Source organism: Phalaenopsis equestris, unplaced genomic scaffold, assembly GCF_001263595.1.
Source record: "Phalaenopsis equestris unplaced genomic scaffold, ASM126359v1 Scaffold205072, whole genome shotgun sequence".
Taxonomy (NCBI): domain Eukaryota; kingdom Viridiplantae; phylum Streptophyta; class Magnoliopsida; order Asparagales; family Orchidaceae; genus Phalaenopsis; species Phalaenopsis equestris.
The window spans coordinates 54,975-78,020 of record NW_018224589.1 but is presented as its reverse complement, the minus strand read 5'-3'; the positions used below and the strand labels follow the sequence as shown (position 1 = coordinate 78,020).

General features: G+C 34.0%; 1 protein-coding gene across 1 annotated transcript; it reads right to left on the bottom strand.

Annotated features, from left to right (window-relative positions):
* Positions 1-1,665: 1,665 nt before the first annotated feature.
* On the bottom strand, positions 1,666-22,677 carry LOC110036319 (MND1-interacting protein 1; the record flags this gene model as incomplete). The annotated part of the gene is given in 2 exon segments (XM_020740734.1): positions 1,666-2,279; positions 21,121-22,677. Coding segments are annotated over 2 exon segments (2,022 nt in total). The 3' UTR covers positions 1,666-1,802.
* Positions 22,678-23,046: the final 369 nt, after the last annotated feature.

The following is a 23,046-nucleotide window of genomic DNA, read 5'->3' as shown; positions in this document are numbered from 1 at the left end:
CTGAGACACCACCAGACTTTAGCTTTTGGCACAAGGAGAGAACTACTCTATTTCAAGCGATCTGCGAAGGATAGTCGGATCAAATAGCAAATCCACAACACCATCTAAAAGGGTCACACAATGAGCAAATAATATAAGTCTCCTCAGTAGTTCCCTCGTTCTACAAGTCTGAAAGTATATCATTAAAACTCATTGCTAGATGGCTCCCTTTCAAAAACAAGAACAATATTAGATCTAATATCATCAAAACATTCACAAAACTAGTTGTGCTACCTCTCAACGTCAATCCATCAATGTCAAGTCTAGGCGCAGGAAGGGAAAGTACAATGTCAGCTTCAAGAAACTCTAGACCTCCTACCTCTATTTTTTATTAGATTCACTTGAATTAACTCCCTCAATGTGGAATGATTGAAAGGACAAAAATATCACAACAAGCACAAGACAGACAAAAAATAAAAATTTTGTAGATAGAGAGCATGACAATACACACCACTTATAACAGGAAGCATTGATTTCTAAAATTCTCTTACTAAGCTGTGAATCACGGTAAAACATGATTATCAATTATTATTATCTTATTCTACTTACAATTCCAAATAGAAGAAAAAAGAGATTCAAATACTAAACATGTATTGTATCATGAAACAAACATGCCTGATCGAGTCAACTACAACAAAGACAAAAGCAGCCCCAAACCAACATGATCAGTTACGGCCAAACAACAACATTAGTCGACCAAATTGAGTTGATCGACTTTCCATCAAGAGTTGAGAAAACATTGAAAGGCAAGCAAACCAAAAATCAACAAGGAGAGGGTGACTAAACTGGAGGGAAATGAACTCCATAGTCAAGTGACCACGCCCCAATCGCAAGCGATTGATTCAAAACTATAATATAAAACTAGCCGACAAATCAAGACACCCGAAAGAATTGACTAACCCAAAATGAATGTCCAACAACTAGCTGACAAAACCAGTACAAAACTAGTACTTATTATCAGGCAAATCATAGTCGGGGTCGGGCGACTTAAGCAAAATGGGAGCAAAGAAACATTTTATGTTGACCAAAAATTATTAGTTGAAGTAACAATTGTAGATGATCCCACCGGGGAACTTTTAGCGGAATTTTCTTTTATTTGAAATATAATGGTTCCCCCACGAGAGGGAGGGTTGAACTCCTATAAATAGAAGGTACTGCACACCAAAAAGAATGACCTTTTTCTATAGATTGTATTTAGAAATCTTCATCAAAATTCTAAGAATTTCTCCATAAAATTTATCATTTAATTTCATTGTGTTCATCCTACTCTTTGAATGTGATTCCAAGACAAATCTAAGTTCAACAAACAGCGTTGCATCATAGCCATTATTCAAATTTCCAGGCATAAAATTAAAATAGTAATAATAATAATCAAGGAATGCCAAGCATACCTTTTTGGAGTACATTGTAAATGATCCTGTAACTAAATATGAGACAACGACGGAAGCAAAGGAATTTCACACTTTCAAATAGTATTTTAGCAGTAGTTTCATCTGCCAAAAAGGGCACAAGCACACAAACGCACAAGCATTGCTGTACTTGTTAGGCATAGCCAGAAAGCAAAAGGTATACTGCGAATACGTTCGCATTTTTGCAGATTAAATGATGGACGAGGGACTTAATAAAATGTAGAAGGATCTATAGTATTAGAAAAGCAAAAATTAAGTTTTATCCCATCATTCATTTGATATAATTTAAATTCTATGTAGAAGACCTTGCAGCTGAAACTCAACAAAGATATTTAAAAAAAAAAAAAAAAAATCCTAAGATTTGGCACCATAAACATGGATCCTTTCCTCTATGTGTTTCTTGCAGGCTAGACATTCACCGCTAGAGGCGTCATTGCAGCCGTAACATAAAACCTGATGAGCGCATGGTAAGAAAACGACTGAGACTTCATCGTCCCTACAGAGCCAGCATAACCTGTGGTTGCTTTTATGGGACGATTCTTGTGGCACAGGAAGATAAATCTTGGGATAGGATTCCACAAAAACTTTTGGTGCGTCTGAATCTACTGCTTGAATCAGCCGGGCAGCTGCAGCTACTTCCCGATGCCTGGAGAGCTCCTCCTCTAATCTACGAATGTCGTCCTTATATCTCTGAAAATCAATTTCAATCTTTTGGCGCAATCCATCCTGCCTTCTCTTGCAGTTAGCTTCAGCGGCTTCCCTCACTCTGCGTTCCACTTCAAGGGCTGAAAGGGCTTCTTCCCTCTCCTTCAGTTCATGTCTCCACTTAATCTGCAAATCAAGCAAAATTAGAGCAATCGTAAACCATGGAACTAAGAAAGTCATCACATCATATTTTCCTTGAACAATATGACTACAAAAGAGAATTCTCTGAAAGGCTAATAGAAACTCAAGATCTTTAATCACAATAAATCACATGAATGAGAAGTCTTTGAAACCAAACGAGATGCAATATTGAGGATCATGTCAAATGGGTATCAAACCCATCGGACTGGTTTAACTGCAAGTTTAGCACTTACTCATAGAAGTCCCCAACTCCAATTTAAAACATTTTCGAAACACTAATTACAGGTTACAGAAGAAAATCCAACAAGTTCATGCATTTTGGCAGACAATATTCCAAGAAACGTGATGTATAATATCATTTGAAAGGAACATAAGATGGTGCCAGAAAGTAATTGTAAGCTCTCAAAAAATATTAATGTTCTTATCAAACTTTTTAAGTTCTTTCACATCTACTTGGGCTGGACCTCAAATAGAATCATGTACAGAAAATGAATTTTTGTACACGTATGTCAACCTGACGCAAAAATTTCAGTGCTATCTTAGAAGTACGGGACAGAAATGACCAATTGCTGGAAAGCCTAAACGGCCTTTTAGAAAGCTCAACAGAAGTTCATGCAATCAAAAAAAGACTACTAGAAAATAAAAATTAAACCACAAAAGCTTCTAGAAAAAAAAAAGGAAAGAGCTCAAAAATTTTTCAAAGAGAATAAGGATCACCTCCACGGATAATATATACCAAATTCACACAAAAAGAATCAGGAGAATGACATGTAAGAAGAATTAAAACCCTGAAAATATAGAATCCAATGCTGATTAAAATTGTGATTATTAGATAAATAATAAGAATGACTGATAATATAAAAAAACTTTCTTTATTCTCATGACAAGTTATTCCATAAGGCTCAGCGGATAAACTTATTGGCAAGCTACGAAAAATCAATTCTATCAAAATATCAGTTGTCAAATTATAACTTACATTAAGTATTAATTTAACAATAACAGCGGGGTAACAAATTGACACAAAAAGAATCAGGAGAATGACATGGAAGAAGAATTAAAACCCTGAAAAAATAGAATCCAATGCTGATTAAAATGTGATTATTAGATAAATAATGAGAATGAAAAATGACATCGAAAAACTTTCTTTATTCTCATGGCAAGTTATTCCGTAAGGCTCGCAGGGCAAACTTATTGGCAAGGTACAAAAAATCAATTCTATCAAAATATCAGTTTGTAAAATAGTATTTTACATTAAGTATTGATTTAACAATATAACAGTCAAATTAAAGTGTAATTTAGATAATTAAGACTTAAGCATGTAAATAAATTTTTTGAATCATGAAAATATTCAATAAAATCTGAGAAAGTGACTTAAGCTAGTTCTCTTAGTTTTGGACTATAGCTTCAAATAAGCAATAAAATTTCATTTGGCATAGTTAAATTGTGTTATTGATTAAAGTAAATGGTTAATTTGTAGAATTATCTTCTAAAATGCAATAAAAATTGTAGTAGTTTGGCAAAAAAAACTTCTTCATAGTCCAAATAAAATATCAAGGCAGTAATAAGGAACGACAGGACTAAATCGGAACAGCTAAAGTGGCAGTAAGTTCTCATTCAAACATAAGCAGAACAAATTAAATTAAACGATGTACCCAAGCAAGGTTTTGCTGCACTATATTTAGTTTATACAAAAAATGTTAATATATCTCAAAGAAAAACCCATCTCTACTTCAAGCAAACTTGTCATTTTAACTAATAAAATACATTATCTCTAGCTTCAAACATTGAATTTTTGAAGAAAAATCTTTCTTTGCTGTCAAAGTTTCATTGCATATTAGAAAACTTCTAATTCTTTATTGTACACAAAATAAAATTACATGAAAGAAGTATTCAGCGATGCTATAAATAATAGGCAATAAAATGCATACAAAAACAAATTCCAAAACAATGCCTCTAGTTTTTTATCATATTTTGTTAACGAAGAATCCAAATTGAAACCTTTATGAAAGCACCAAACCACATTATCAAGTAGCATCCATCAAGTAATATCACACAACAAGAAACCGAGTAACTACCAATCAAAACACAACTGTGCCAGCTGTTTTCTAGGAGCTGCAATGGGTGTAGATGTTTTGAAGCATTAAAGGGAACAAATAGATCAAATAGGCTCTCCACAAAATTAGGCAAGGCAAGCAATGGCAATGCTACTCTATGATAACTAAAATCCTGGTTTGACTACTCTGGGCTAACCCAACCACATTGGGCTAGCAATTCTGAAATAAACCAATCACATTGGTTAAATGCCTTTTGCTTCACCTATGCACATTAGATAAAGAAAAACAAGAAGATAAAAATTCAGCCACACAATAAGCAACTCTTAAGTAGATTCATTAGGTGCCAGCTAGTTCACTTGATAAATGAAAGTTTTTAATACGTCTTGATTTTGATCCCCAGCCATGCCATAATAAATCTCATCTTGCAAACTTCGGTGTGGAAAAATAAAATAAAATGAAATAAATAATAGTAAATAAGTCAAATATTAGACCCATTTGAGTGCACAAGAGATACTACGAATCAGCATCCTCATCTACGGATGAAGTATTCAGACCATCCTAATTCAAAGATGAGCATTGCATTTCCCTTTGATCAAAATAGAAATGCCTAGTTAATATTAATCTCATTGGTATTCCCTTAGAGGAAAACGACAACATCAATCCTGTATAACCTCTTTATATAAGGAAGAGCATGTCTTAGAGCCATCATGTGGGTTGGGTCAGCTAATAAACCAAAACTTCTAAAAGCCTTAATTAGTTGGCTTAAATGGGTCAAGCATAATGATCTCAAAATAATCAATGATCTTATTTCTCAAGTAATTTTCAAATTAACAAAAATTTCATTTCCAATTCAATTACATCAGAATGGTTGTTGTGGTAAATTCATAGCCATCTCTCTAGGAGTTGATGTTCCAAGTAAAATAGTTTCGAGAAAAATACGATTGTAAAAAAGGCATTACCTAAATATTTCACACTCATTATGTGAGTGCCTGATAATTGGGCTCAACGTTTCTTATAAGTATTAAGTCCCGCTATTATTAACTATTTATCCCAATCATGAGAGAATACTTGCGCTTAGAGCTAGTCAATACGTGCTAAATATATGGCTTATATCAGCTACTTTGGTTTTAGGTTAAGAGAATTTAACACCCTTAGCTTAAATCGGACGACAAAGAGAATGATATGATGAGCTTGAGAAAGACCTCATTTATTCGTCATCTTGGGTTATCATAGTCAGTGTAGGCAGTTGATCCAACATAAGTAGAAAAAATCTTGAAACAACAATAGATTGTGCCATCCACAAGGACTTTATAGATCTTGGTTGGATGTCTATTTAAAAAAATAAATTTATGTATACCTTGTTTGATAGTGCTTGCCCAATCAATTGTGCTCTATAATTCACCACTCAAGAGATTTAGGTCATTGAAAAAATTGTAAGTTTTGATCTTGACTATAATTTAATAGTGTCATTTTGCAATGAACTACGAAAGAGAAGATCTCCCATTACAGCTATATCTTAGTCGATAGCAACATAATTGCCCGTTTAGAAAACAGATCGCATAATTACAAGTATAAGAATTTTTTAGAGTAACCGTAAATATAAATTTGATATAATAATAGCTCTTTATGAGCAAAAGTCATCTCAATTTTATTATCCTCGATGGTTGAAGCAAAAAAGTGAAAAGAATATTGCAATTTAAGATTAAGTAGCAAGTTTCATTAGAAATTTATATTTTATACTTAAAATTTGGGTACTTTTATTTTGATTAGAACTTGAAATAATTCGCATAAAGATTTAAGGGGAATTTTGAAAATAAGATTATATCTAGTTGAGATTCAATTTAATCACGCTATCATCTAAAAAATACTTGAATGATCTAATTTTTGTGACTTTGGATCATGTCAACTCTAAATGTTTGTTTACAATGGAACCGGTCCATAATTTGCATTATTTGAGTTTATTTAAATATTATTTAATGTCAAAAGATTAAGCCTACATACCATCATCTATGTGATATTTTCCCAAGCTTTTGCATTTTAAAAAAGAGTTTTATTTACTAAAGGCATTGAAAGATTTGTGCAAATGCAAAACAAAACATCTTTTACATGATTTGTGATCAAGTATTTGATTGAGAGTTTACTTGATTGCATCAAGAGCAGGGCTTAAAATTATTCTATAATTATTTTTTTTTAATTTATTGCTTGAATGTACCTCACAAGAGTCTAGTATTATCAACTCCAATCTTTGGGAAGTTGAGAATTGGACATGAAATGTAGAACTGAAAAACCTACCCTTAAGTAGAAAGGCCCATTCAAAAGTAATGTAGAAGGTTAAAAACTTGAATTTATACTTACAAGACTTTGTCAATTTTACAAAATGGTTATTCAATTTTCAAAAGGTTATATGATTCTAAGAGTAGGATACAATAAAATTACCTTATTTTTAATAATGAGAAGCATTCTCTCACTTAAATCATAAGGATTTAGCGCATTTGTCAAAGCACATGTGAGAAATTTATTATGATTGCATTATTTTTGAGGCATTATATTTAAGTTTAAAGTTGCATCATGTAGCAAGACTAGAAGTTTGGTAAACTTAATTATTTGTACAAATGTGTTGTCACTAAGAAGTTCCCAACCAGTCCTTTTTAACTTCCATGTTTTGTTGTTTTCAGTTCTTTTAATGTGGCATGTAGCATATCTTCAAGTGTTTGTTGTCTTAGTTTTACAATCTTATTTACATTTATCATCATTTTAATGTGATATCGGGTTTGAAGAATCTTTTCATATTGTAGTTTTCAAATCCCATAATTTAAAATTTTGGCATTCTCTGATGTCTCCCTACATTGGAGAATCTATAAAGAATGCAAAGACTTTCCACAAAGCTGGAAAACGTGAGCATAATCAGTGCATTGGTCATCACAATCAAGCATCTTTAAACCTTCTATACTGTATTAAAAGAAAAAAAACTATAAATATTTAGATACCAGCGCAAAAAAAAACCCAAGGGCTTCCCAGTCACATTCAAATAGTTTTTTTTTTCAATTTGTCCAACCACATTTGAATAACACGCAAAAATGCTCATGTTGTAGTATGATGAGCTTTCCTTGCATTTTCCATTGCACGATAAATGGTGTTGACAACTAGCTATGGGGAGATTGAAGAGACACAATATCTAAGGTTTCTTTGTTTTATCCCCTTTTTATTATCTTATTTTTCTTTTTTTGTATTATTACTATTATTATTATTTTTGTTTTATCATTATTATTATTATTATTATTATTACGTGTGTGGCTATATATGTATGGATGTACATATATGTACGTACGTACATATGTATGTATGTATCTACATACCTACATACATATATATATATATATATATATATATATATATATAAAGAGAGAGAGAGAATAGCTGAAAGGAGTTGCAAGGGTGGTCATTGACAACCGTTGAAGATGATAGGCCAGAGAATGGTATGATCACTTGTGGGGATTGTAACGTGAAGAAGTAAAGAGGCAAGAAACCTTAGCCTTGCAGAAAAATTTGAATGTTGGCAACCAACTGATGAATATAGTGGCACTAGGAATTCTTGGGTCATCTCTATTAGAACGTTTTGATAGCAGAGTGTCTACGTTAATTTAGTAAGGGGTATAAATGTATTTTAGATTTGGTAGAAATAGACAATTGAAGAGATTGAAGATTACAAGCGATAGCATAAGTTGGGAATTTGATGTAAGCTGCCAATGAGTTGTAATCAGTGAAAATGGAATTAGAAAATTTGGTAGTGACGATACAACATTTTGGAGGTGAAAGACGAGCTGTGAGCCACACATAGCTAAAGAAGAAAGTGGTGAGACAATGGACTTGAGAAGGTTAGAGCTTGAACACATGACCATGAAGATTAGATAGAGGAGCAATAGTTGGCAATAACCTATTTAATAACAAGATTTACACATGATCTAACTGAAATAATGTTAAACAACAAAACAACAAACTTAAATCCTCCAGTTCTTGAAATCCAATTTCTCCCTTATTTATTCCTCTCAAATCTATGCGTCTCGCAGAACCTTCTCCTCCCTCATTTGTCAATGGTTCCATCAACGCCTCTTTCAAAAAGCTTCAATTCAAAAATTCTCTACTTCTTTGTGGTCAAAAGTTTTAGAATCTAGGTATAAGAAAGGCTAGAGGAATGGGTGTTTTTTTTATGCCTAGAGAGAGTCATAGCAGTCACAACTTGGTGAGCTAGACTAAAGGCATAAGAAGGTGAGATTGAGGGTGAGCCCAAGAAAGGGACAGTCCAGAAATTCTATAGAAAATCAAGAGGATGGAGTTAGATTTAGATTTTATTTATTTATTTATTTATTTCTTGAAAGGGCCAAACAAGATAAGCAGGGATTAATGAAAAATTGTAGGAATCAATAAAAAAATTGGGCAAGCAGAAAAATTTAAAAGGAACATTTATAATTAGAAATTAATAAGAAATAAAATTAATGTATACATTAACACCTCGTGCAATATCCCATTTCTCACACAACACAACCTTCAATTCAACGTACATGATGTATTTGTCAAAATCCTCTGGTAGGCAAACCATATAAAACTGGTCATTTTTTTAGAAATATTAGCATTCCAGACGAGTTAGTGCAATCTGTTTTGCAAAATAGACAACGATTATGTGACTTAGATTCGAATCAAAGAATTTTGGACTTGATTTCATGGCGTGGTCTTTGATGTCCTTCGTTATCACCTTGTTTCATCAAATCGGTTGTGAGGCATCTTTTTTTATAATTGTGATGCTTTAGATACAATTCATTTTATGAAATAAAAAATTAAGCAATTTTTTATTTCAATGACAAATTTCAAACCAAAATTTTCATAACTCATCCTACATCATTATCTTCTCATTTGATTTGATCAAATATGGAGCATAGAGGTTAAGAAATGCTCTCCAATAAATAATTGCATGCAGATAAAAGAACTAAACATTGTTCTGTGCATAATGGAATTGAAAATGATGATTTCATTTTTAGAAATTTTGAAACTTAAAAGGTCTCTTCTATCCTAACTTTGTACTTTACAGGACTTTAGAAAATAAATTGACTTGATTTGTCTTTATAAACTTACCAAGGGAATGACATTGTCTCATGTCATATACTAAATAAAGGATGCATACTAGTGACTTAACCCTCATAGTTTGCGTTAAGTTTTAGCAGAGAGCTCAATGCTCCAATAGCCTTATTGACCATAAAATTCATTTAATTTAACATCAGGCTTTGGCAAACTTGGAATAATTTCTTCAACACTAGGCTTATTTATTTTGTCGGGCTTGTTGAAAAGGAATTTCACTCTTTTTTTATGCTCTTCAAAATTATTATAGGAATTATATATTTTGAACTTCATAATGATACAAAATTCATTAGAATTAAATGAAAATATGACAATCAATAGGAAGCAATGGACAAAAAGGATTCCCGTAGATGACCCCGCTTAGTGGGTAAAGGTTTTTCGTTGTTGTTGTTGTTGTTGTTCATAATGATACAACATTTAGCTTGATGCTTTCTTGAGCAAGGATTATTCCTTCAATTTTTCCTTGAACTATTAACCACCAAAAAAGGTCTCCTTAGTTTGAGTCGATTGAAATTTCAAGTAGAATAGGCTAAGAACTTGCATCTCTTGTTATCAGATAGATAAAACAGGAGAGGTGCATCTTTTACTACGGCTATTTTTATGGCTTATTGAGCAAGGAAAATTATTAGCAACTTCACGCATGTATGATCTTAAAGCTTGATATTAAAAAGGGTCTTTGACACTATTAGTTGGGATTTTATCATTAACATTTTGTGTGCTCGTGGTTTCCACCATAATTTCATTTCCTTAATTCAACGGTGGCTTCTGAATAATCACTACAGTGTGATGGTTAATGACAATTCTTATGGCTTCTACTCTGCTCAGAGAGGCATTAAGCAAGGGGACCCCCTATCTCCTACCATTTTCATCATCACTTTTGATTATTTCTCTCGTCTTTTAAATAAGATGCAGCTTAACAAGTCGTACACTCATTTCCATCATAAATCCACGGTTCTTGTTAGTCATCTTGCTTACGCGGACGATGCTATTCTTTTTGCTAATGCCAGTAAAACCTCCATTAAGATGTTGATGCGGGTTCTTGAGGAATTTCAACAAGCTTAGGGGTTACAATTTAACAAAGGAAAATATAATTTTTTCTTTGAGAAGAATGTTAAAAGCTCTGTTGCATCTTGGGCTATTTCTTTTACTGACTTTCAATTTGCCTCTCTTCCTCTCAAGTATCTTGGGGTCAATCTGTTGAGGGGGCGTAAGAGACAAACCCAATTAGATGAGGTTGTTGATAGGATTAAAAATAAAACTGATGATTGGAGGAATATCTTTCTTTCTAATGGGGGTCGCCTCACTTTGCTTAAAAGTGTTTTATTTATATTTAGCATTCCTTTGTAATTAGCATTCCTTTGTAAGCCTTGCAAATTCTTAATCTCAAGAAGAGCACTCAACTCTCACTTAAGAGGCTTTTTAATCGATTTCTTTAATCGGATGGTTATTTTAATAAGCATTGGAATTCTTTTCACAAATTTTGCAAGCCTATTTCTGTTGGGGGGTTAGGCCTTAAAAGCCTCAATCAAATCTCTACTATTAATATATGCAAACTTTGGTTTAAATTTCGCTCCAATGATTCCTTATGGGCTAAATTCCTTTTTCATAAATATTGTTCTTATCATCATCCAACTGTTGTGCAATGGAAAATTGGTGACTCTAGAATTTGGAAAGTCATTCTTAAAGCAAGAACTCTAGCGCGTAACTTTATATTTTGGGACGTTGGTGAGGGCAATATTTCGGTTTGGCATGATCAATGGGGTTTGAATGACAATCTAATGTTGCGGCATGATACCCTGAATGATTTAATTATTTCTTTCTAATATTTGGCTTCAAGGTAATTGGGATGTCAATAAGTTAAATGAACTTTTCAGTTCTCATGAGGTGACTAACATTGCTAAATTTACCATAAAGAATACTATAAAAGATTCTCCTTTATGGAAATCTACAGCTGCTTTATCCCCTACCAAAATGCTTTATAATAATATCTATCCCTATATAATATCTATCCCTAATAATATCTATCCCTATAGTGTTTGGAGGTGGAGTAATGCTATTTGGAACAAGCTTATCTCTCCTTCTATATCCTTTTTCTTATGGAGATTTTTTCTTTTTTTTCTTCCTTTGGATGATATTTTGAAGCTTAAAGGTTTGAAAATGGTGTCCCAATGTTATTTTTGTAAAAAGGATTCTGAAACGGTAGCGCATCTATTTTTTCTTTGTCCTTTTGCTGCTGATATTTGGAATATGTTGGGTAACCATTTCAATATAAAATGGTCTTTCTCTTCTTCTATTGAAGACTATCTTTATATTTGGAAAAATGTTATTTCTGTGGATAAAAATTTGCATTGGTTTCCCCTTGTTTTTCTTTGGTTCATCTGGGTGGCGCGGAATGAGGCTAAAAATGGTAACAATTTGTTTGCTCCTTCTATTACTGTCTATAATATTTTGGCTCATTTCAAACGGGTCTGTCATTCCCTATCTTTGTCGGGTGATATTACGTAGTCTAAAGTGGGTAGGATGGTCATCTTCAGATCGCAACCCCCACCTACGGACTGGGTTAAATTTAATATGGATGGCAGTTGGATTTCCAGCGCGGCTGGTGCGGGTGGGGTCCTTCGGAATCATTTTGGACAGTGTCTTTATTATTTTGCTTCTCCAATTTGTGTCGCCTCTCTTTTGGAGGCTGAAAGTTGGGCTTTTCTTTTAGCTGTTCAGGTTGGGACTCGCATTAAATTTTCTAAAATCATATTTGAGACGGATTCACAAACGCTTATAGATGAGTTCTACAATATTGCTATGCCTCGGTGGGATTTGCTTGCTAATATGAATCGAATTCGTGATTCTATTCATAAATACAATTTAGTTTTTCATTTGTCTTTCATCTACAGAAAATGTAACTCTCCTGTTAATTGGTTAGCCCATTTGGCCAGAAATTCTATAAATGTTAGCTGTGGCAGTTTATCCATGCCGCATCTTCGCACTCTCCTGAATGGTGATCTGCTTGATTCTCCTTACCTTAGATGTTAAGGCCTGGCTTTGCAATTGGTTTTTTTGTTATGGGAAGGAATAGTGTTTTTTTATTATTCATTATATGGCATTCTCCTTTCACAATTAATTTCGGTTTGGCTGGAGTTCCTGGGGGATGCTCTCAATGTTTTACATTTATACCTTTTTCTCCTTATTTGGTTTTGGCTTTATTTTTGGAAGCAATTGGATAAGGTCATTTGGATTTGGATTAGCTCTTCCTGGGGGATGTTTTCATTTTATTACACTTATACCACCATTTCTATATTTACTTATTGGCTATGTTGCTGGAAGCTTTTTTGGTTATGGATGTGTGGTTATAGCATGGATTTGGCTAAGGCTTTTTGGACTTCTTGGGGGATGCAGTCTTTATTTTTCATTTATACCACCATCTACTTATTTGATTTTGGTTATGAAGCACAATTGGATATGGCCATTTGGATTTGGTGTGGTTTAGCTCTTCCTGGGAGATGTTTTCACTGTTTCACATTCATACCACCATCTATATATTTAGTTATTTGGCTATGTTTCTGGAGTAGCTCTAATGAGTGGATTAGAACTTTGGTCGTTTGTAATTTTTTCATTAGTTCTGCTATTGCCGTTGGAAGCATTATATCAAGGCTAACTTTTATTTATGGGTTTACAATTTTTTGGCTCGAGCCCCGACTGATCTTTGTTGTTATTTTGTTGATGTTGTCGAGGCAATTTATAAGGCTTTTATGGCTGCAAGTCGACATTTTTAAGGCATTTATTGCAATGACTTCCAGGCGGTGTGAATTTTTCTTTTGCGCAGGAAAGGATTGGCTGGAGCTGCTTGAACCTTATCTTTTTTGGGTCACGTGTTTTTTGGTTGTGATGTACCTTTCGTTATTTCCTTACTTTTTTGCATCGCGTTGTACTGTGAATTTTGAAACCCCTAGGATTATAATGTATTTTTGTTTCTTTAGCTGGGGATCCACTGTCCCTCCATCATTTTGTAACAATTTTGTGTTTTAACGCGTAAGAAGCCACGAGTTGCTCTTTTATTAATATATATATATATACAGCTTGTCCTACCTATACAGCAAAATAAACATTTTATAGGTTAATTAATGAACATATTCTAAGAACTTTTCGCCACCAAATAAAGTTTATAAGTTTCAACTTGGCAACAAGATAGAATAATAATCTTGAATTTTCATAATTTTTTACTTAGCTTTTGATATAACAAATAAATCTAACAAAAAATGAAAAGAAAAACTTTTCAAAGACGTCATAGAAAAACGGAGTTCCAAAAATGTGTTTGGCTCTTTCATTTTTGGTCAAACTTATAAAATATAGTTAATTTTTTTATGAGACACTGTAGAAAAATTCCACCTTCATTTAAGAACTTCAAAATCTAATTTTAATGTAAAGTCATCATTGTTAATTACATCTCCTTAGCATGTGCAAATTTTCAATTAAAGTTAGTTCATATATGCTAGATATATAGCTTATAGAAGCAATAGCTTTAATTTTAGATTGAAAAAATTTACTTCATTTAGCTTAAAAAGAATCATATGGGGAATAATGATGAATTTGATCATGATCAAATGGTTCTGATATAACTTGTTGTTGTCAGTCTTAGTATTTTAGTGAAAGAAGATAATCAACTCAACCTGGTTGAATAATCTTCATTAACAGCCATGAGTTTATCATCCCAACAAACCTAATGGATTACAGATAGATATTTGTCTAAAAGAATAATTTTAAATTGTTGTTAGCTAACAAAAGACTTTTTCATCACTCAAAAAACTTGGGTCATATAATACCTTGCAGCATTTGATCATCAACATAACTTAATGAAATCATACTATAGTAAGTCATTCAATAAGAGGGCCTCAATCGTAACTATAAATTTTCTGTTCCAATTGGCGTTAAAATAACTCAATAAGAAATCATATTTGGTTGTGATGTACCTTTCAAGTGTTAGCTACCTTATTTTACAAATATATTCCCATTTATCTTTATTTTGTCACAGTATAGTCCTCAAAAGGATTTTTCATTCTATTCTTTTAATCTATTATCACCAAAAATTTAAGAAACCTCCCAATTACTCATCACGCATATGATACATCTAAGAAGAGTGCGAAACCTTTCTGCATACATAAAGAAACATGCATGGACGGCATCTGGGAAGCCAGGGTTTGTTACACCTAAGATTCAATAAGAGTGTGTAAAGGTCTTGGATAATTGCAGAAAAATGCACGGTAGGATTTTCCCATTCCATTGGAACAAGCAAATGAATACTTATTTTTTAAATTTCATGTTGTATTGAAACAATGGGCAAAGGTACTTATGTTACAGCTGGATAAGCATGCTTCGTATTTTATCTCCTTTTCAAGAAGTTTGTCGACAAGTGAAACTGAACTTATATACAATTTCTTTTTTTTCTTTGTTTTTTTTTTCTTTTTTTCTCTTTTTTTTCCTTTTTTCACTTTTCTTCTTTCTATATATTTTTTAATTATGTATATATAGAGAGAGAAAGAGAAGTGCAATGCAAGAGATGTTGGAAGTGTTATTGTTAGCAATTATTGAAAATGATTGGGTATATTTGGACACCACTGAGGGCAGGTCAAGAAGATAAATGATTTAGGGCTCGTCGTATTTCGGGGAACGGTTTCATTAGCTTTTCGTGTAGGCATCATAAGGCGAAGTGAATTAGCACGGGGGCTATATATTGCTACAAATTTGATGTTGGCAACATGTTAATGAATGTAATGGCTCTAGGAAGAGCTAGGCTTGATTTATTAGAGATTTAATTAGAGGACAAGTAGTACAATGATTTAGTGAAAGGTGGTCTTTGATGTTGAAATTGGTGAAGATTGGTGAAGTGAGGAGATGGAAGATTGGAAATGACACAAGGAGTTTAACACAGCCTGAAAAATGGAGTTGATTATATCAGCAGTGTTGAAGCAACGATTTGGAGCTGGACGACGACCTGTGAGACAGAAATGGCCAAATGAAGTAGTGTTGAGGAGCTGAAGTTGAGAAGATTACAGCCTGATACAAAACAGGAGAGATAACAAGGATCAACGGCGGTTAGTAAGTTGCTTAGCCCCATAATTTTAGCATAATTTAACATAAATCATATAAAAACACAACCTCAACTAATGTAGAACCTAAACTTCCATTTTTTCCCCTTTTGTTTCCTTAAATCAATGCCTCAGAAAACCCTCTTATTCAGATATCATTGGTTCCATCGACCCCTATTTTAAAGAGATCATTTTTACCACATCTCAATGTCTTTATATTTTAAGATTTCAAAATCTCGATAGGAGAAAAATATAGAAGGTTTTTTTTTTAATAAGTGAGGCATGACAGACTCAAGAAGAAAGTTTAAGGAGTTGTCACTCGGTGATGAGACTAAAGAAGTAGTTGAGGGAGAAATGATATGCGATCCCATGCAATGGTCGCCGAGCATGTCAAGCTAAGAGCAACAGGAAGATAGGGTATTCATTTTTTTCTGAAAGAAGCACATGGGACAAAATAGGACAGGTATTATGAGACTTTGACACTAAATTCATCAGACTCAATAGAGATACAGTGCAAATAGAGGTATCAAATTGGGTTATCAGGTCAATTTTGGGACTCATCCAGAATCGACCGGATCTGAAACTATTTGACCTCGACTCACTCAAAAAATAAACGGGTTAGAAAGTCTAACCTGGACACAAACTGCCTTCAATACGGCTGACCCGAACCCAACATGTATAACCCGTTTAACATAAGACATAACAAATATTAGGGTCAAAAATCAAATGAGTTAGAATTTTAGACCAAAATTTGTCTCAAACTTAAATCAAATCAAACCCTAACATAAATTATTTTGGTCGGGTTCGAGTCGGGTTCACACGTCAAGTCAACTTTTGACACCGCCATGAGCAAATCATAGAGTTTGAAAGGAAATTTACCTTTCTTTTTAAATTAATTTTAAAAATAAATAAATGTAAAATCAATATTGACACTTCATGCAATTTCTTATTTCTAAAGAGCCTACAATTTTGTGTCATTGCCTCATGTGTGGGTAGGTATTTTGAAGTCTTCTCATGTGACGATTCAGAGAATATAAGTATTATTTGTGTAATTTCATTGTTTCAAACATGTTGGCACATTTTTTCATAAAACAAGGAATGATTAGATGATTTTGATTGCAATCAAGATATTTTCACATTTTCATTGTGTTCAATCAAATAGACCATGCAATTATTATATTAATAAATTCAATTACTCAAATGCATCAGCGTAACCCCTATTGTAAAACAAACAAAATTTCAGTGAATTTTAATTTGTTAAGTTCATTTCAAACTAATGTTTTGTAATACCACGTTCGTCCTTCATCATCTGTGATTAGTTTTCATACAAAGCAGTTATAAAGGTCGACAGTTGGGTTACTTGCAAACCACCAACACCCTTGTACACCTTTGTAGATGGAAACTAATAATCTTGTTTGTTGGAATCATATCAAGTATAACAATAGTGTAAACCATTTATTCATTTCATATCAATCACTTAAACCCTTTTTTATAAAATATTTTTTAAGTATTATTAGAATTACATTAACAATAGTGTAAACCATTTATTCATTTCATATCAATCACTTAAACCATTTTTTATAAGATTTAAACCATTTTTTATAAGATAATTTTAAGTATTTTTTAGAAGTACATTCAAATAATGTTAACCTCGCTAATGCACTCACATTTAGATTGTAAACATTCTATAACACATGGAATGACATCTTATAGTTAAATATTTCTTTTTATGTTCGCACATTTATCTTTTTGTATTAGAAATAAAATATGTCATAAATATAAACAAATCAAAAAAGGATGTTCTTATAAACATCATTGTCATATCAATAATCACATATGTAGAGCCCAACACCATCACTTGAACTCAACTAAAAGATTAAAGTTAATTTGAAATCGACTTTGAAATAGAATAAACTTCTAAGCTAGTTTCTATTTGAGAAATACTATTCTTTAAATAGGCCTAAACAAGCCCTAGTAGACAACTTGCCAAATCTCATTATAAATTTTGGCTAGCACAAAACTATGAAGGGCTTTGGTGGCATCCTTTAATCATCTTAAGCAATTTGGGTACTTCATTTAATGCATTTAGCTAATATACTAGAGTTATAATCATACTTTGCTTTTTAAAAAGGCATTTTTTGTTTTCTTTAAAATGTGTATTGAAAATCATGAACTCATCATCACACCCTATTTATGACTTGATGAGCACAAGGAACCTACTAATGATACCTAACTTAATAAGAGTTCGATAATTTTATCTTATACAATAAAGCAATAAAATAACAATAATATTTGCCTAGCTATAAGAATCCTAATCCCACTTTATTTTCTTTTATTGGGCATTATTGTTAAAGCTTTTCTTTTCACGGTATTATAAATGGGAGAGTATTGTAAGACAAATGAGTTCCATCCAATTCCAATTGTCTAATGCAAACTAGTTGAATCACCATATCACTCTCTCCATCATTCCTTCATCGACCAATACTTGACTTTGACAACACAAAAAAGGTTATACAAGTGTTCCAAGTACCAAAGCAGCAATCAAGATATCCTCATCTACCAAGTCAGATGTTTACATTGTATCTCTCAAATCCTTCTCTTGGATTTCTTCAATTCTAAATTTTTTAGTATCACCATGGACTACCAAAAGTGTATCATACTCTTTTGTTAACTTAAACCATATTCTATGTCGATTGAATTATGAATCATTCCAAATAACTCATAAAGTTTTACGGACTCCATCATATTAACTCCATTTTATACTAAGGGTTTATTTTGTTTGATGTTATTTCGATAATATTGAAATCTAGGTAAAAATTTTATTTTTTAGATGTTGTGGGCTTGATTTAAAATCATCATATTTTAATAAAAAAAAATTACTTACAATAATTAATGGTGATCGAATTATTTTCCTTCCAGTTATTAAAATATTATGATCGAGGTAATCTAGACAGCATACAATTTAATGCTATTTATACTAGCTTAATCATAAATACTAATGCAATTTAGATTTAGGATTGAGGAAATCAAGACAACAAACAATTGAATGCTATGTATATTAGCTTACTCTTAAAGATATGTTATTTAGATTACCACAATGTGAGCTACAAGATTAAGCCAAACTTCATTTTATCATAAACAACATAGTATTTTTATTAAGGAAAAAAGTAAACCCAAAATGCCCCTAAATTTCTACTCCAATAGCAATGCAAACTACCTAAAACTTCTAATAATGCAAACTCTAATATATTAAATTTTTCGGCAAACCTAAAACTCATTGATCCACAGTTGGACTTCTGCACTCTTTAATTTCGATCAAGACGTTTATATTAGGAAAAACTCTCAAGAACCCTTAATTCCAATTTTGTTCTTATGACAAATCAGAATAAGATGTTGCCCATAAAGATAATGCACAATAACTGCTAGATATGGATACAACAAAGTATAAACAAGCAACCAAAAAATGCCTCTGAATTTTTACTCCAATAGCAACGCAAACTACTAAATACTTCTAATAATGCAAACTCTAATATATTAAATTTTCCAGCAAACCTAAAATTCATTGATCCAAACTTAAACTTCTCACTCATAAATTTAGATCAAGTCGTTTAGGTAAGGAGAAAACCTCAAGAACCCTTCATCCAAATTTTGTTCCTATGACAAATCGAAATTAGATGTTGCCTAAAGATAATCCAAAATTATGACTAGATATGGATACAACAAAGTATTTCTACAAGAAACCACAAAATCTCAAATCAAATAGAGCATTACCTAAACAACAAAGTTTGTTTAGAGGAAGCATCAACAAAAATATTACTAGCTCTTGTTGATCTTTCCAAAATAGCTCGACTTTTGTAAGAAATGAATCTGTCCAATCCTTAAAAAATGTTGTTATAACTAGCCCTATTCATCATGGGGAAAGGAAAAAAAAATAAGAGAATTAGAAGGGAATTTGGAAAAAAAAAAGACATTAAAGAAGAAAAGAAAACCTAGACTCAAAAAGTGCTAAAAGCTAATGCATACTCGCTCATTAAAAAAAATAAAACAATAGCTCCATTTATTTAGATCAAAGATCAATGGATACAAAAGGAACATTGTGTCAAACAAAAAATTTATACATGCATTTACACACAAAAAAGTCACTAGACCCAATGTCTCTGAGTGTTGGGATGCCAAAATTAATAAGCTAAAGCCTGATTTTGCTTTGTTTACATGCGAGAAAGTGAAAGAGACAAGCGTAAGAGTTGTAGTGTCGACAATTCATTGTGTGTGAGAGAAAGGAGTAAAAAGGAAGATAAGCAAAGAAGTCGTGTGATCCACCAGGATCAAAATAAAAAGAGTTCAAGGTGTACTAGAGAGGTGGTTGAGTTGAAAATGTGTCTTGTGAAACAAGGAATACAAGATGCATTAGTAAAATAGGAAGTGGACATAGAATGGGGTGTTAGAGCCGAAGAGAATCAAATAAAGCAGATAAGCCGGCTAAGGGAGAGTATCTTATGAAGTTGGGGAAAGACTTAAATAACGAGGGATGCAAGGACTTGGGGAAGATGTTGGACTTTGAAACCACAAGATGGCTAACAAGTGCAAGAGATGCCGGTGAGAGAAAAAGCAAAAGGGAAAAGTTGGGTGCAATTATGTAATATGTAGATTGTAGATGAGAGGGACCGCACAAGATCTACTATGGGAAATGTGCTAGACGATAAGCAGAGGTGTGTACGCTAGTGTAACATCATATAAAAAAATCTATTTAGTTCTTTACTAAAAATTATATTGCAAAGTGTTTGTTTATTTTTACTATCATTATATAAGAGAGAACAGTTTGCCCAAAAGGATTCCAATTACATAATTCAATTAAATCACCTTAATCCCTGTCTATTCTGCATAAGGTTCGAAATTCATGTTATTTAACATTTCAAATTAATATATCAAGATGTTTTACCTTGGGTTTCCTTTGGAGGATTATCTTATTCACTATTTAATCAATATTAGACAAATTATTGACCTTTAAAGGGGTCTATAAGTTCTAGTAAATCTTCCATAATTACTCCCCCGCTGATTACTATGTTTGTAGTCCACGTCTCCAACATATATCTAAACATCTAGCTAAAATCATTACTAGTCAAATAATTCAATCAAGAAAAGCAATGGTAAAACTACTCCACACACTCCCATTTTTTATTCAAAAGCTTTCTTATTGGAAGGTCTCCAAATCCCCTTATTGGAAGTTCAAATAATGTCATACCAAAAATATTAATTGATTCATTAGATGGTAAAGAAATGCAAAGAAATAAGCATTTCAACAGTAATGATGAAAAGCCATCTACATCCTTAAAATTCAGCTGTATAGGTCAAGTGCCCAAACTACAAAACCAACCAGCCTGAATAAGCGTTTGGACAAATAAGACGCGATTCTTTATTTGTTTTTGGTGAAAACCTGATAAAAAATATTCACATCAAAGCTTCATTGATTCTTTTGAAATATATATATAGTTAAATTTCCATACTTAACTGTTCTTTTTTTTGTTCTCAGTAGAATAATGAAGTCACAAATGTTAAACTCACCTCAGCTTGTTTTGTGGCCTCCTGCATTTCAGCCAACTGCTGCTGCACCAACAGAATCTTCTTCCTCTTTTCAGCAATCTCCTCTTGCAACTTTCCTTTCTGCTTTTCCCATGCCACTAGCTTCTTCAGGCACTTCTTCTCCCTCTTGGAAACCTCCATACACGCGGTAACCGACTCGGATGCACTTAGCTTTGATGCCTCCATTTCAGCCCTTATCTCAGCATTCTCGGTCTCCAGCTTCTTGACGACTGCATTGGCACGATCAACCTGCCCACTAGCCTTCTTTAGAGAGCTCTCCATTTCTGCAAGTCTCTTCATTGTTGATTCCTCCAGCACCTGCTTCCCCTTCACACTCCTCTGGTTCTCCTCCCGTTCCATTCTCAGCACCCTAAGCTCATGGAGGTCGCTGCTCAGCTTCCGAGCGGCCTGCATGGCCTTCTGTTGAGCCCATTCCTTCCTCTCATTGACCTGGCCTTCCAGCTCCCGGATCTGGCAAATAAGGTCCATGATCATCTCCTTCTTCTGGTCCTGCATCTCCTTATCTTGAAACTTGTCATCCTCAATTCTCATAACCTCCAAGCTTTTAAGTACTAACTGCACCAGGTCCTCTGTCTCTTCCTCCAAATGTTGCGGACTTTGCCTGCCCTGAATATTTAGCTCAGGACAATACTCAGTATTGTGTGGTTTTAGAACAGATTTCAGAAATGGTGTTGGTGAGTTTTGATGAAAACGCTTCACGTTTTCAGATGGATGGGCAGCAACACCATTGACAGATGGTGATTGGGTGTCAACAGAATCTTTACGACCCACCACAAACGGGAAAGCAGTGCCAGACGTTAAGACGGTGCCCACCGATTCAGGATTACCAGGAACCGAGAGGGAAGGGAGCTCAATGGAGCTTGCACGGCTAACATGTAGGCCGCTCATGAGGAGGCACCACATGGCCTCACCGCGTGAGAGGTCGGCGCGTATCTGCTGAAGAAGGCAAACCATTCCAGCAAGAGAATACTCCTCAAGATGGCGGAGGTCAGAGAAGGCGCCGGCAGGCGGATCCCTCTCGCCGGCGGTGGTGGCTGCTTCCGTGTTGAGGTAAGCAAGTGCATTCTGCATTATATTGGAGACGGCGTCCATTGAGCCGTAGCAATGGCCGTTGCAAAGAACAGCCCGAAGCGCTAGGGCATCGGCATAGCCAAGGGTGACCAAACGGGAGATAGCCTCCTTGTACAAGCAATCGAGGTTACTGATAACGATCTCCTCAAGCTGCTCCTCAGTACAGTAGCCCCATTCAGATTCATCAAATTCGTTAAAGTTAAGGTTAGGGCTAGGGTCAGAGCAGGGACCGAGATTAAGCTTTAGGCTTGGGTAGACGTAAGCGGCTGAGAGGGCAGGATCAGAGGAGGGGAAGGGGGTAGAGAATGCGGCGGGAGGAGGTTTGGGTGCTGTGGAGTCCGAAGGGAGCATCGGGGCCGACGCCAGCCGGGAAACGTGGCGCTTCCGGCCAACTGCAGTAGGACGGAGGGGCTTCTCACGAGCGCTGAGACCCATTGGAGTTGATCGGCCGAGCGACAGTAGTGGCGGGAAATCCTAGGCGAGCTGTGAGGTGGGCGGTGGGGCGGGGAGAAAAACGACGTCGGAGAGGAGTGTGAGTTTTTGGGGTGTTTTTTAGGTCTGATTATTAGGTGGGGCCACATGGCGGCTGTATGGATGTGTCTGTACAGCTGCTACAGCCGCGATATGCTGCTGTGATCGGTGTTTTCCGCACGTAATAATCGCTTGTTTTTTATAGTGTAGATATATATATATCTGTATATATGTATACATACATATATAATGTATATATATGTATACATACATATATGTGTATGTATATACATATATATATATATATATATATATATATGTGTATATATATATATATATATGTGT